At 30.1% G+C, this 14793-nt stretch overlaps 1 protein-coding gene across 1 annotated transcript; it reads left to right on the top strand.

Moving 5' to 3' along the window:
* The first annotated feature begins 8502 nt into the window (after positions 1-8502).
* On the top strand, positions 8503-13000 carry LOC111281117 (cinnamoyl-CoA reductase 1-like). The gene is made up of 5 exons (XM_089757124.1): positions 8503-8759; positions 8873-9027; positions 10082-10267; positions 10650-11002; positions 12530-13000. The coding sequence occupies exons 1-5, from the start codon at positions 8627-8629 to the stop codon at positions 12711-12713; spliced, it is 1011 nt and encodes a 336-aa protein (XP_089613250.1). The 5' UTR covers positions 8503-8626; the 3' UTR covers positions 12714-13000.
* The last annotated feature ends 1793 nt before the right edge of the window (positions 13001-14793 follow it).

Below are 14793 nucleotides of genomic sequence, written 5' to 3'. Positions count from 1 at the left end.
AAAGTCTTGGTTTTGGTTTTTATTCTTAGACGATCCTTCTTGCTTTGATCCAAAAACATCACCTCTATCAATCCTTTCATTTTTAATGGCATTTTCTATTATCTCTTCCGTAATCACCATATCAGCAAAGTTTTCTTTAGCATGAACAATGAGCTTGTTATAGTATGGCACTCGAAGGGTATTGATGAATAGAATAATTATTTTTTCTTTGTGAGAGGAGGTTGAACCTGAGCGGTAACATCTCACCATCTCTGGGCATATTCTTTAAAATTTTTATTAGCTTTCTTTTTCATGTTTTGCAAGAATAATCTATCTAGAGCCATGTCTATAATATGCTTGTATTGAATAATAAATTCTTTGGCCAGATCTTTTCATAAATAAATACGACTCCTATCTAATTGGATATACCTCTGGCAACTGATCTAGTAAGACTATCTTGAAAACAATGGATAAGCAACTTGTCATTGTTTGCATGTCCAATCATTTTTCTACAAAACATAGTGATATGTGCCTGATGGGATTACCAAATCTGGAACCAAACTGAGTTCACTGGCATCAATTGTGCCAAAAATATTTACACCTTCAACAGCTCGTAGCCTTTCTTCCAAGAGATCTAACTTCTGTTGTGCCTTTCTTTAACTTTTCCCGTTCTCTTGGGTCATCTAAATTTAGGATCATAATGGGCTCAACATGACTTGCCCCATTATTTAAACCAACATGTCATTAACAATGTGGTTGAACTATGTAGAGACATAAATTAAACTAAGTATGTGGCTGCCTTTCAGGCTGTGTCATTTGTGGATGCGTTTGATGAAAGGTTTGAGCATAGAATGGAGTGAACCCTAATGGATACAATAGATCTTCTTTATTACTGGTATTTTTTTAGGCTTGAGGATCTTTCTCAATGGTCACTTTTTCAGCTACCCCTTTTCCTTTAGTCATTTTCTTTATCATGTCCATCATTGTAGCCATCTCTTTTCAAGTCTCTTCTTGAGTCTTAGTCATTTGTTCTATCAACTCTTGTTGAGACTGAATCATTTGCTCATGTATATCAAATTAAGCTTTTTCTATCCTTTCTATTCTAGATGCTTACTCGTTTTCCATGATTCTGACTTAAGAGTGAATGTTATAATGATGATGAGTGGTCTCATCCATGTTTTTTTATGGCCTAATTATCTTTGCACCTGATCGAGTTAAAGGAAGCTCTTTGAGATTTGTTATTTTGAGGTATCTTTTTTTTAGTCATGATGCATTTTTTAAATGAAACACACATATAATGCAAAAATGTAGGAATACAAAGGATGTGCTTATTATATATCCAATATTTGTAAAAGATTTTAAGTCTGAACTTGAACCACCATATCATAATTTCACATTATCATTACTAAATACTTCTTTCATTACAATATTAAAATTTTCTAAAGAAGCACCTCACGTGCTTATACTGCTCATAAACACTATCTAGAAAATTGGTCAGGCGTTGGATATGTTGTTTGGGTAAACTTCTTTCTTTACTTGTTTAGCTTCTTGGGCTATGTCTCTTGCTTTAAAACTGATTTCTCTTATGTTCTACTAAGTGAGTGGCTTAAAATTCTATCAACTGATATTCTTTCTTCCAATACCGTGCTTTATGTTCAAATTGATTTCGTTCTTCTCTCAAAACTTAAATAGCTTCACGTTGATAATGCATTTGCTGTTTCAAGTCATCTGTGAGACTTATAGTATATCTTTTTCTTCCATAAACTGACTACGCTTTTCTTCCTCAGATAACAAATTGGATTGAAGCTGTTTTGTGTTCTTTCTGAATTCTTCAAGCTCTATGGTCATTATGGTGACAGACCTATGCCAACTTTCAGAAATCTTTTCTTATTCTCTTTCAAGCCTTCAGCATTTTGCTACACTTTTATCAGTCTTATCTTTTCACTCATTAATCTCATGTTGAAGCCTTCTTTTTTCAAGTTCCCATATTTTTTTTTCTTCTTCAAATTTACACTTCATAGTCTTTATATCTTCAGGAATCTTTTCACAATATGTGTCTTCTTAGCAGCATGGTTTATTTTCTTTGGGACCAACTTTGTTTGTGACCCATTAACTTCTTCATATCATATATTCAGGTATGGTTTTGTCTATATATCCCTCATGCTTTACTTTTCAGGTCTGTTTTTATCCTCTGATAATCTCTTTTACCTTTCCCAAAAATCTCGATTCTTCAAAAGAGAATTCTAATTTTTGAAGCCCATGAGTCATTGCTCTGACCCTAATTATCGATGAACCAGTGCCGGAGCATAGCTTATGCCTCCCCACAATCCTAAAAGTGGAACCCATGGCTTGTCACCATGCTTGTATAACATGGCTTCTCATAGCATCCACGGAGCTCTACATATAACCTAAGCACTAGTGAGATATTGCAAAGTCAATACTCATTCTTCCTTAGTCTTTGATTCTGACCATTCAATATTGCAGCATTCTTCAATTGATCTACTTTTATTACTATAAGTAGGATGAAATTTACCCACGAGATGTTGAAGATGACTTTTTTCCCAAATGTAGAATAATTGTACACACCCTATGAAGCGTTATCCTTTTCTTTGACAATGATTCAATGATCTAAAGGTCTCTGCTAGTATAGAAAGAACATGATTGATTTTATTGTCCACTTGCTCGAGAAAGTCAATCACGGATACCTCAATGTGCCCCAGGACCTTTGAAAAAAATGATCAAGCTATAAATTGCCAAAGCTATCATTCTCATGCCTCGTTCATCCTTTAAATGTTTGATGATGTAATCACGTAAGATTTCCCATGAGATGCAATCATTTTTGCCTTTTGTTTGGATATATGAGTTCACATTTTGAGTGAGAACCTCCATCATACAAGCGAATTTTTTTCTAGATCCAAGTTTTTGACCTCATCAATAGATTTTATTTGGATTAGAAATATGCAACCATAACAATGTAGTATACTCCTCGATCGTTGGAGCCATATCTATTTCGTTAAATATGAAGCATCTGTATGTAAGGTCCCAAAACTAAATTAAAGCCTTTATCAACTGATTTTTTGTAGACACCTCAAACAGTGAAACAATATGACCATAATTTTCCTCAAAAGCCATTTCCTATAAGTGGTTACACAGCACCAGATCTCGACCAACTCAGATATGTCATTTTGTTGAAGTCTCAATTTGATTTCTTCAGAAAAAATTTCTTGTTCAAGTTCTTTTAAACAATTTCCCATTCTACTTTAGGCTTCTAATGATAGAGTTATCACCATATTGGTCTCTTCACACACGGTGAGCTTCAAAGCTGAGAACATCATAATAGTGTTTCCAAAGCAAGACTGAAAATCTTCTTACTGATATTGGCATATTGATAAGCACATTCCATATGCAAGTGTTTATGATGATGCATGATCATGAAATGAAAGGAAAGCAAAACAAAATAGGGTTAGTAATCATATTAAAATAAATATTCCCTCATGTGTCCTAATTTAGGGTATAATCTACAAAAATGGTATAGCCCTATCTAAGGTTGGTTTCTTAAGGTTCACTATATGCATAGTTTGGTAATTAACACAGGCTAAAAAGATTCCCAAATTAATCCTTACTGTCGTCCACTCTAGACTAGTAAGGCCCTAATCTTCACCCATTACGGGCTGCCAACAGAAAGGGTTCAACTTGAGTAAAAGTATTTCGCTAGCCCAAGCGAAGGCATTATAATCTCACAAAAGCGTAGGTACTCTACTCTCTCTTATAAAAAGATAGATTTGGGAGCTCGGGTATAGAGCTCGTGCATGAATGCAAATGTGCACGTGTGTGAGAGAATGTAACAATTATTAATAATATAGTTAGTTATAATATAAAATAATAACATATCAAAACTAAATGAAACAAAAAAATTTTAATATTCTAAGATGAGGTAAGAAATTAGAATTAAATATCAAAAAGACCATGAAATCAAAATTTGGATGACGCATGTTTAATTTTTTGCTTGACTCTCAAGGGTCCCCAGCGAAGTTACCAAGCTGTCATAATGATTTTTCGTCCAAGGGAACTCGATCGCTAGACTTGGTGCAAATTTTCGGAATCGCCACCAATATTTGTAAAGGGTGTGATTCGCCACCCAAAAAAATCATCTTTTAATAAAAATCTCAAAATTAGTTAAGATTTATTAAAAGAAGTTTAGTTCCGTGAAACCAAGGTTAGATCTGGGAATACGATTACGAGTAAGAAAGGTATTAGTACCCTCACGTCGCTCATTCGAAGAACGGTACCAATTAAACATGTGTAATCCTTTAATTTTGATATTGTGGTCATTTATATTTAAATTTAATTCTCTAAAATTTATTTTAAAAATATTTCTTTACTATGAAATTAACATTATTATTATTATTATTTCGTATTCTATAAATTCTCCAACGCTTTGGCAAAATTTATAGAAAATATCTATTTAGAAAATACTTCATTTATTTATTTTAAAAAGGATTTTAGGAACATCCCGACTCTTTGGTAAATTCTAAGATTATCCAGTCTCTTCGGTAAAATCTTAAAATTTTGAACAAGTTTTAGGATTATCTCAATTTTTGACAAGATCTTAAATAAAAATCATTTTTTATAGTTAAAGGAATTAATTAATTAATCTTTATTATGATTATTTTTAAAAAAATTATTATTTTTCTATTATAAAAAAAATTTAGATTATCCTAACTCACCGGTGAAATCTAAATATTAATATCTTACTTATATTAAAGAAAATCGAGGTCTTTTAATTTTTTATTTTTTAAATGTTCAAAATATCAATTATTATTATTTTTTCATTTTTATCTTTTATTATTGTTATACATTGTCTAAATCAATCTTTATTTTAGTAAAAATAATTTTAGATTATCCTAACTCTATAGTGAAATCTGAAAATTTTTATTTTTACTTGCAACAATTAAAGAAAACTTAATTCCTTCAGCTTTCTTTAACAATTACATTTAAAAGATTCATTTAAACAATTTATTCTTTTATTTTATTTATCATTTTTTATAATTTATTATTCTTTTAGCAAAAATTATTTTTTAAAATTATCTCAATACTTCAGTGAAATTTAAATAACCTTTTTGCTTGCAATAAAATTTTATTTTCTTTAAATAGATATTATTATTAATTTTTTTTTGCATATCATATTTTGTAGGTTCATATTTTTATTTTAGTATTGTTTTTTTTTTACTTTATTTATTTTTTAAAATAATAATAATAACAATAATAATAATAATAACAATAATATCATAAAAAAATAACATAAAAATCAACATAAAATAAATCAAAATCAAAATCAAAATAGAAAAATAAAAAGAAAAAGAAAAACCTGCGAAACGAGTCGGGTCGCTCGCGGGTTAACACACAAATCCTGCGCGAGTCAAGCTCGATTCAGACGCCTAAAATAACGTCATTTTGAAGGGCTTATAAAAAGCCTGTTTTCGATTTTTTTTTCTTTCCCTTCTCTCTCTACCCCAGAGCCTTTCTTTCTAAAAAGTCAACCCTTCTTGTCGGCCGTCATAGTTACCCAATTTTTGATTGATTGCCATGGTGCACCAGTGGTTGAAAATTTCAACTACGTAAGAAAATTCAAAAAAATCCCAAATTCTGGCCTCTTCTCCAAATTTTGGTGGTCGAAAAATTCAACCAGTCGTCAAAAAATTTAATTTTTTTCAAATTTCTGTGACCCAAAAATATTCTAAAAATTCCTCCAGTGATTCTTTTTACTTTCTAAATACTTTTCCAAGCCCAAATTTTTCAAAAAAAATCTCAAACTTTCTAGATCAAGAATTTCATTCTCGGTGTTTTTTTTTAAAATTTTTTTTTTATTTGCTGTTGGTTCCTCTGTCAAAAAGGATTATGATTGTTGGTTTTTTCTTTAATTCTGTTCCCCTCTGTCCTTTTTCCTACAAAACTTAGCTCCTATTTATAGAGCTTTTGAGATTTCAAATCTCATATCTCTTCAAATTTTTTGTGAAAAATTTGAGTGTCTATCTAGTGACTTTTAGTCATCGAATTTCATGTTATCAAGTTAGACAGTATCAGAAAGAAAGATGGATCACTCTGGCAGTTTGATTTCAGCTGTCAAAATTGAAATCAAAGATTTTTTTTACATTTTATCCTTTTTTTTAAAGATTAATAATAATATCAATATTAATATTAATATATAAAAAAAATTAGTTAATCAAAATTGGTGTCTACAATAAAAGGACAAGTTTATTATTTCCTTGGTAGGTTACTTTCATTGTATAGTTATAGGCCCAAGCAAAATCAAGACTTTCTTAACTTAGGAATTGAAAACCAAGATTAAAAAAAAAAAGTCAAAATGTTGGGCCATTGTTAGGAATTATGAATGAATAAAACGTTTATGGTTCAATTCTTGTTGTGTAGTGCCATCTCATGATTGATACTTGGCACCGATTGGTTTTTTTTTTCTTTTTTTTGTTTGATACAGGCCCACTTCTTCATCAGTTACATCATCATCTTTCTCTACCAGCCATTTTATACTGTTCTTAATAAATTTTTAACACATATATTAAATTAAATGATCCAAATCCAAAAGTTGAGAGAAAAAAGTAATGATATTGTCAATTATGTGTAAATAAAACCAAAATTATTATAAATTAATGCCTTTGGAGTATTAATTGGGATTGTTTAACATTTCAAATATTAAAATTTGCTTCAGTATGTTAAGCTTCAATGTAAAATCTATTAGTTATAAGTAAAGAGATTTAATTTAAATATAAAATAATAAAAATTAAGTATTTATTAAATTTGAGATAATATTTTTTTAATACGATAAAATATTTAAATTGATTAACAAAAAATTAAATTAATATAATATTTACAAAATAAATACTTTATTAAATTAAGATAATATCCTTTTGTGTAATTAAAAAATTATATTGATAATATATCAAAAACGAATTTATTAAGCATTATCTTATATATGTTTGTCAAGAAGTACAATTCCCGTCTTTTTAATTTGTGACTAACAAATGTTGAGAGCCTAATATTATTTTCATTGATCGGCTTTCAATAAATAATTATCAACTTCGGGTAATAGAAATATATCTTCTTTTCCATAAGTTTTTTACTTTTTTGCCTTATTGGATTATTTTAAATTTTAAAAAAACCTTTCAACGTTCAAATCTTTCGTCTCTTTACTAAATTATATCAAAGCTATTTATTTTAAAAAATAAAATAAAAGGTTGAAAGGATGCTAATATGTATTTGATATTGAAAAAAATAGAGGGAAATCGTTAAAAAAAAAAAAAGGAAAAGGGTTGGGATTTGGGAAAAGGTCATCGACAATAAGGTGTGGACCTCATACAATTAGCAACTCCTATTTTGTAATTAAAAAGTGATTGGTTCAATCGATTAAAATTTATTTTTTAGATAAAAAATTTTTGAATATGAATATTATTAATAACTGTTTGTTGGGATCATCTCAGATGCACAATTTATAACCATTTGTTTTAGGTTATTAGGTATGATATATTTTATCTTGATCTAAGAGATTGAATAATTTATCTACCCCTAAATTTTTTGTACAAAAAAAATCCTATTTTGTAAGTGAAAACATGATTAAATTCAATAATTTTAAATATGATAAGGTTATATGATACGAAAAAAAATGAAAATTACACGATTTAAAATTTTAATAATAATTATATATAAATTTAATAAAAAAAATATTTTATATTTCATATTTAGACATGATCATTTGAATCAAAGTTCAAGATCGGGACGGTTATATTATATATATTGATCTAATTTTTTTTAAAAATTTGTTCAAAATTCAACATAATCTTGTTAAGTATGTGTTAAGTAGATATGAATGAAATGTGGAAATTGTAATTAGGAGATGAATTTTGGAAGGATTACACTCCATAATATACTCCATAATACCCTTGTACTATTTTCTTCATTATAAAGAAAAGGTTTAGTTAAGCCTAGATAAAGCTTATTACCTAAATTTGAATAATAATAATAATAATAATTCACAAGTGAAACCAAAGCAGTGTGGGCACCAAAAACAACTTACTATATATCACCTAAGAAGCTAATGACAAAATATATAATAAAGCAAGACCTATTAAGTCACTTCTTAATTTTAATTTTTTGTACAAATTAAAAATGAAATTATAAAAACAAAAATGTCTCGTAGGAATGTATTGACATGATAATTTGTATTGTCTTTGTTTTATATTAAATATATGTAAAATATAAAAATCATCATATCATAATTTTTATCTGTATATTAAATATAAAATATATATATATATATAATTTTTTATTTTTATTAAAATTTTAAATTATAAAACTTTTTTTTTTTTTTTTTACATTTGTATATCACGTCATGTCGTGTTAAAATTAGGATATTTAGCGTACCTTCCCTTCTAATTTTAATTCACAAGCGCGCGGTAGGTAAGGTAGTCATTTTTTGCCCTATAAATACAAACCTCGGTGCCATCCCAAACAAGAATAAACCACAGCATCAAAAGAAGAAAAAAAAAAAAAAAAAAGACGGTTACGTTGACAAATTTTCACATAAAAAATTAGAATCTCATCACCCAACAACATTCCAAATTCCCATAAACGAAATATGCTAGTTGACAGCTCTTCCCCTTGTAGCCAAACCGTCTGTATCACCGGCGCTGGTGGCTTCATCGCCTCCTGGATGGTCAAGCTTCTTCTTGAAAAAGGTTACACTGTCAAAGGCACAGTAAGGAACCCAGGTTGGTTTCTCTTTCTTTTATGTATGTAAAGACTAAGGAGAGATTTCTTGTTAGTATTTGTTTTCTGTTAAATGGTTTTATGAACACGTTCTGGAAGTTGGGTTTTTCTTTAGATGATCCCAAGAATGCTCATCTGAGAGAGCTTGAAGGAGCAAATGAGAGACTAACTCTTTACAGAGCTGATCTTCTTGATTACGAGTCTCTTAAAGAAGCCATTATTGGTTGTGATGGAGTTTTCCACACAGCTTCACCTGTGACTGATGATCCTGTAAGTTGTTAATGTTTTAATTAATTTGCTTTTCTTTTACTGATGATCCCATTTGGTTCTAGAGAAAGTTCGGAGAGAAAAAGATCAATCAACTTTACTTCCTCTTTGTCCAAAAAGTTGAAGGACACAGCTCACCTAAGACCAAGTTGAAATGTATTTTCATGAGGTTTTTTGGATAATGCTTTCCAACTAACAAATTTTGTCATATGGTGGGTCCTGTTGTCAAAGTGCAGCTTTAACAATGGCATAGTGGGCCAGCCTCCCAATGGATACAACTTAGAAGAATCTGACGATATTCGTGTATTATAAAAAAAATTACACAAAATTCTTTCTTTTGGATGAAATTTATGAAAATTTTTATTAAAATTAATTTAATAAAAATTTAAATTTAAAATTTGATAGAAAGGTGGATAAAGTTCAATAAAAAATTAGACTTAAATATAAGAAAAACACTTAAATAAAAATTAAATAATTATCTAAATCTTTATTATTTTATTATAATAAATTGAGATCTCAAATATTTATTTTTATCTAATTAAGTCTTTAAATATTTATTTTTACTTAATTAAATTATTGATTGGATGAAAATTAGTCTTTGCGGTTAAATGAATTTCATTTAATAAAGACTTAATTGGTAAAAATAAATATTTGATAACTTAATTAATTACAACAAAACAATATAAATTTGAATGATCATTTAATTTTAGTTCAAAAGATTTTTATGTTTATGTCAAAATTTTGATAATACGTAAAAGATTTATTAAATATATAATTTATAATTTAAATTAGATCAATATCTCTTCAAGATAAAAAAAAAAAAATTTAGTAACTAAATACTAGAAGTTCTTTTACAAACTCAAAATTATTGGTTTTGATTATTTTTGTAAACAATGTTTTTTTTTCTTTAAGAAGTAATATTTTTATATATATACTTGATTGTTATTGATACCTGAGAAAAAATTGTGATACGCGATATGTGTGTTGCAAATTGTTCGTGTTTGTGTTTGTGTTAATGAGATATGATATATAGTGATGATTTTTTATTAATTGAAAGGAACAAATGGTGGAGCCAGCCGTGAATGGGACAAAGAATTTGATAATGGCAGCGGCAGAGGCCAAGGTTCGACGGGTGGTGTTCACGTCTTCGATTGGTGCCGTGTACATGGACCCCAATAGAAGTCCTGATGTCGTGGTCGATGAGTCCTGCTGGAGTGACCTGGAGTTCTGCAAGAATACCAAGGTCACATTAGTTCTTTCTTCCTTATGGCTGTAATTACTAATTACTTATGCCAAACCCCAAATTCTCCCCAAAATTAACAACCTGATTAAGTTTTGAATAAAAATAACGACAGCAACTGTAACAACAAATAACAATCAGCTTTGCAGTGAAAAAATATATTTGGAATAAAAAAAATCACTATACTACTTTATATTTTTAATATTTTATATATATATATATATATAAATTTTTAATTACATTTTCCTTGTATGTTATTATTTTGGTCTTTAGTTATTACAGCTAATGAAATTTTTGAAACGAATAATAGCCGTTTAGTCTAGAATTTTGAAATACAATAAAACATGGATTCAATGATTGGCACATGCTTCATACAAAATTGCAGAATTGGTATTGTTACGGGAAGGCTGTGGCAGAGCAGGCAGCCTGGGAAACAGCCAAGGAAAAAGGGGTGGACCTTGTGGTGATAGCCCCAGTTTTGGTTTTAGGTCCATTGCTGCAATCAACTGTAAATGCTAGCATTGTTCACATCCTCAAGTACTTAACCGGCTCAGCAAAGACCTATGCCAATTCAGTTCAAGCCTATGTTCATGTTAGAGATGTTGCCTTAGCGCACATTCTTGTCTTTGAGAATCCCTCTGCCTCAGGCCGATACCTCTGCGCCGAGAGCGTTCTCCACCGTGGAGAGGTGGTAGAGATCCTAGCCAAGTTCTTGCCTGAGTATCCCATCCCTACCAGGTAAGTTTTTTACTGCTAATTACTTATCTACATTGTTTTTACCATATGAACTTCACAAAATGGTCAACACTTAACTCAGCTCTTTCAATTTTCTCTTCAATTGGCAAATTGGGTTAACATCATAACAAACTTAAAAAGGTTTTATACATTATTTTATCATTCTAGTCATTGAAACATAAGAAAAATAAGGCATAATCAGGATTTATCAAAGATTTTGTTCATAAAACAATGAAATAATAGGGTCCACCTTGAGATTTACATGGCATAAAATATTAGTGGAAGAACAGGATAATATTTGAGTTGAAGTAATTAAGAAAGTGAAACAACATCAAAATGCAGTCCAGCTAGCTGTTATTTTTCTGTTAGTTTGCACCCAATTCCATTACTTTCCATCAAGAATTATATAGGTGGAGAAGAACTCGTCTATTTCCACACTCTTTGACCTACTAAAATGTCAAGTATTTGAATTCAGAATTTACATAAGTTGATTCTTGCTGTTAATTTTAAAAAATTGTATCTAACAAATCTAAATATCAAATTTCAACACTTACAATCTTTTTTTATTATCAGATCACAGCTTTTTGTATAAAAATATTAGGAAATAAAATTTTGCCGTGCTGGTTAGAAAGTTTAATTTTAAAGATGGGACACGTTTTGGAAAATGAGAATGGATGTCTCATTCATTGTATTAATTAATTGGCTAATTTGAATTGTCAATTGTTTGAAAACCAAGACGTATTTTTGCTTGGTAATCTTTACCTGACATTGGAAATAAAACTAAGACCTTACCCTCAGCCACACTTCAAAGCGAGGGCTTTGCAGATAATCCATAACTTGTTGATTTGTAAACGTCAACCTTGCTGTTCGATGATAATGACAGGAAGAAACTGATGTCCCTCTTCTATAAAGATCAATTAATAATCTAGTCCATGAAAATGTAATGGAAAATTTTCAGTTTCTTGTGCAGTCGGTTGCAGCAGCTTTGACAAATGGCATAATCTTTACCCACTACTCGGATAAGAAGTGGATTTTTGGTGAAAGCGATTATGTCTTGGAAGTTAATAAAAATAGTGGTGGAAAAGGGTTTTCACCTACCCCCATGTCTGTCAAATTATCAAAAGAGTTGGGTTAAATGGATATTCTATTCTACCCACCAGCTGAATTACAAACATGGAGCTTTCTGAATTCTGAGGCTGCAGCTAGGACAAAAATGGGTCCCTCCTACCCCTCCTATGAGGATTGGTGTTTGAGAATTTCATACTTATTCTATAATTAAATAGATCTAGGCTTTTGTCTTTGAATGGGATAAATGGAAGGGTAGCTGAAAAACACGTGACTCCTAACAAATCAAACCAAATAATCCTAACAATGGGAAGTGGCAGAAAAAAAAGCAAAAAAATTAAATAATTCACATTTCTTCCACATATTGATGTGCATTTTTCATGAAAGTACCTTGTTGTTTTCAATCTACATTTTCATCCAATTATGGAAAATAAGATGCTGTAATCCTGGTATTTGATAATGCAGGTGCTCAGATGAGAGGAACCCAAGAGCAAAACCCTACAAGTTCTCAAACCAAAAGCTCAAGGACTTGGGTTTGGAGTTCACACCTGTGAAGCAGTGCCTATATGAAACAGTCAAGAGCTTGCAAGAGAAAGGTCACCTACCTATACCTGCACAGCAAGACGATCCACTTCGGATTCACTCTTAGCTTTTTCGGAGAGTATTTATAGTATATACACCTAGCTAGCCACCATTGGCAAGGGTACTGGACATGCCCCCCTGGAATGCTAGCAGTACTATGTCAGTACTCAGTAGTAATAATATATATTCAAGGAGATGACTAATCAAGAAAGAATGTCAAAGATTATTATATATATAATCTCTTGAACATTTCGATCTTCTAAATGATGAAGTAATTGAATGAAATATATGAAGCCAATTAATGTTTCTTTCTTTTATTCACTATATTAGTAAAATATATGATGTTTCGAAGTTTCAGTTATTTTTATATGGTTTCCAGCTATTTTTCAATTTTTTGACTACCTGTGAATTAACTTATCAATTTTTGTTATAGATGAAAATCTTCAAAATAGCAAAAGTTTGTCTAACAGCAATTTTTACTCCATGGAGCAGAAATGGACTTTTTGGGGTGAATGGCATGTCTAGGGTCATGGTAGCAGAGCAGAGGAAGTTTTCACAGTCCTGAATAATTGAGATTTGATTTGATTTGATTTAAGTGTTCCACTGTAACACTGATTACACACTGAGACCCTTATGGGTCCAGTGAAAATTTGTGAAGCTCAATCACAAAGTTCTTCCTCTTTTAATAATCCTCCCTTTGTTTTATTTTTCAAAACTTTAATATACAATATTAGATTAATTCACCACTCCCACAGGAACATGACATTGGGCATCATCTAGCTGTCTTAATTATATTCTTTGGAAAGCATAGTTACTTTTATTTGTTAAAGCAAGGCTGCTCAAATAAAAGTTATTGCTGGGCCCAATTGTATGAGACAATAATTATAGATATTAATCAATATCTATCATATGACATTTTTCATAAAATAAAAGTATAAGCAACATGTCACTTTTGCTTTTAATTTATTTTTTCTTTAATCTACTTGTTCACTCTGAACCCAAATCTGTCATCCATTACTTAAATTTTTGTCAATTCACCATATTTTAACCATTCCTCAGACATTTTTAGATGGGTTTTTTTTTTTTCTATTAGGAATAGTAATTTAAATCCCATAAAAGATTTATTTGAGATTTGTTAGATATTACTTGATAAAAAAAAAACTTGCAAAAGAAGACTTCTAAGAGAAAAGAGATTCTTAATTGGTAAGTTTGACTTACAAAAGAAGAATTCTAAAAGAAAATAAATTTTTAATAAGCAAGTTTGTATGCTTATAAATAGATGAAGTCTCTAGAGAGTTAGGTATGAGAAAAAGATTTAAGAAAGTTGTAAGATTTTATGAGATAGACACCCTATAGGATTATTAGGGATTTAACGTCCTTATAGGTGTATATGTTTGAGTGGACTAGAAAAGAATGAGATAGTTTACATAGGTATGGTGGTGTGAATATTTGTGAGTGGACTAGAGAAAATTGAAAGGGTTTACATAGGTATGGTGCATGGGTGCATATGGGTATGTATTTATTTAGATTAAGAATACTCCATAGAATTAGAGGAGATTGAGAGAGTCTAAAAGTATTAATTGTGAATGCTTAATATGGATGTACGTTTGTAATTCTCTACAACTAATAGATCTTGTTTTTCATCCATGGACATAGGTCGATTGGATCGAACCACGTTAAATTATTATTTTTTGTGTGATTAATTGGTTGATTTCGCTTCCGCTGGTGTGATTAGATTAGGGCTTGTTAGTCTAACAAGTGGTATTAGAACTAAAGGTTCGAGTCATGGAAAGAGGCAAGCCTAGAGGACCTTGTTTCAAGAAAAGAGTTCACGTTCAAGTTTTAATGATTGAGTATCAGTTTGCATGAAGCGTGAAGACACATAAGAGAATATTGTGAGACTTCTATTATAGGTGGAGCCACATATATCAGTACAAAGACAGATAATTTGATGGAATTTGAGTCAATGTAAAGATTGTTAAGAATAATGACTCAAATCTCATAAGAGATTTGTTTGTGATTAGTTAGATATTGCTTGATAAAAAAGAAGACTGGTAAAAGAAGAATTGTAAGAAAAAAATATTCTTAAATAGGTAAGTTTGACTTGCATAAGAAGAATTCTAAAGAAAAATTATTCTTAATAGGCA

This window comes from Durio zibethinus, chromosome 28 (assembly GCF_047325235.1).
Source record: "Durio zibethinus cultivar Kanyao isolate XHJ-2024 chromosome 28, ASM4732523v1, whole genome shotgun sequence".
NCBI lineage: Eukaryota > Viridiplantae > Streptophyta > Magnoliopsida > Malvales > Malvaceae > Durio > Durio zibethinus.
The sequence above is the reverse complement of the archived record's forward strand: the minus strand, read 5'-3'. Positions and strand labels throughout refer to the sequence as shown.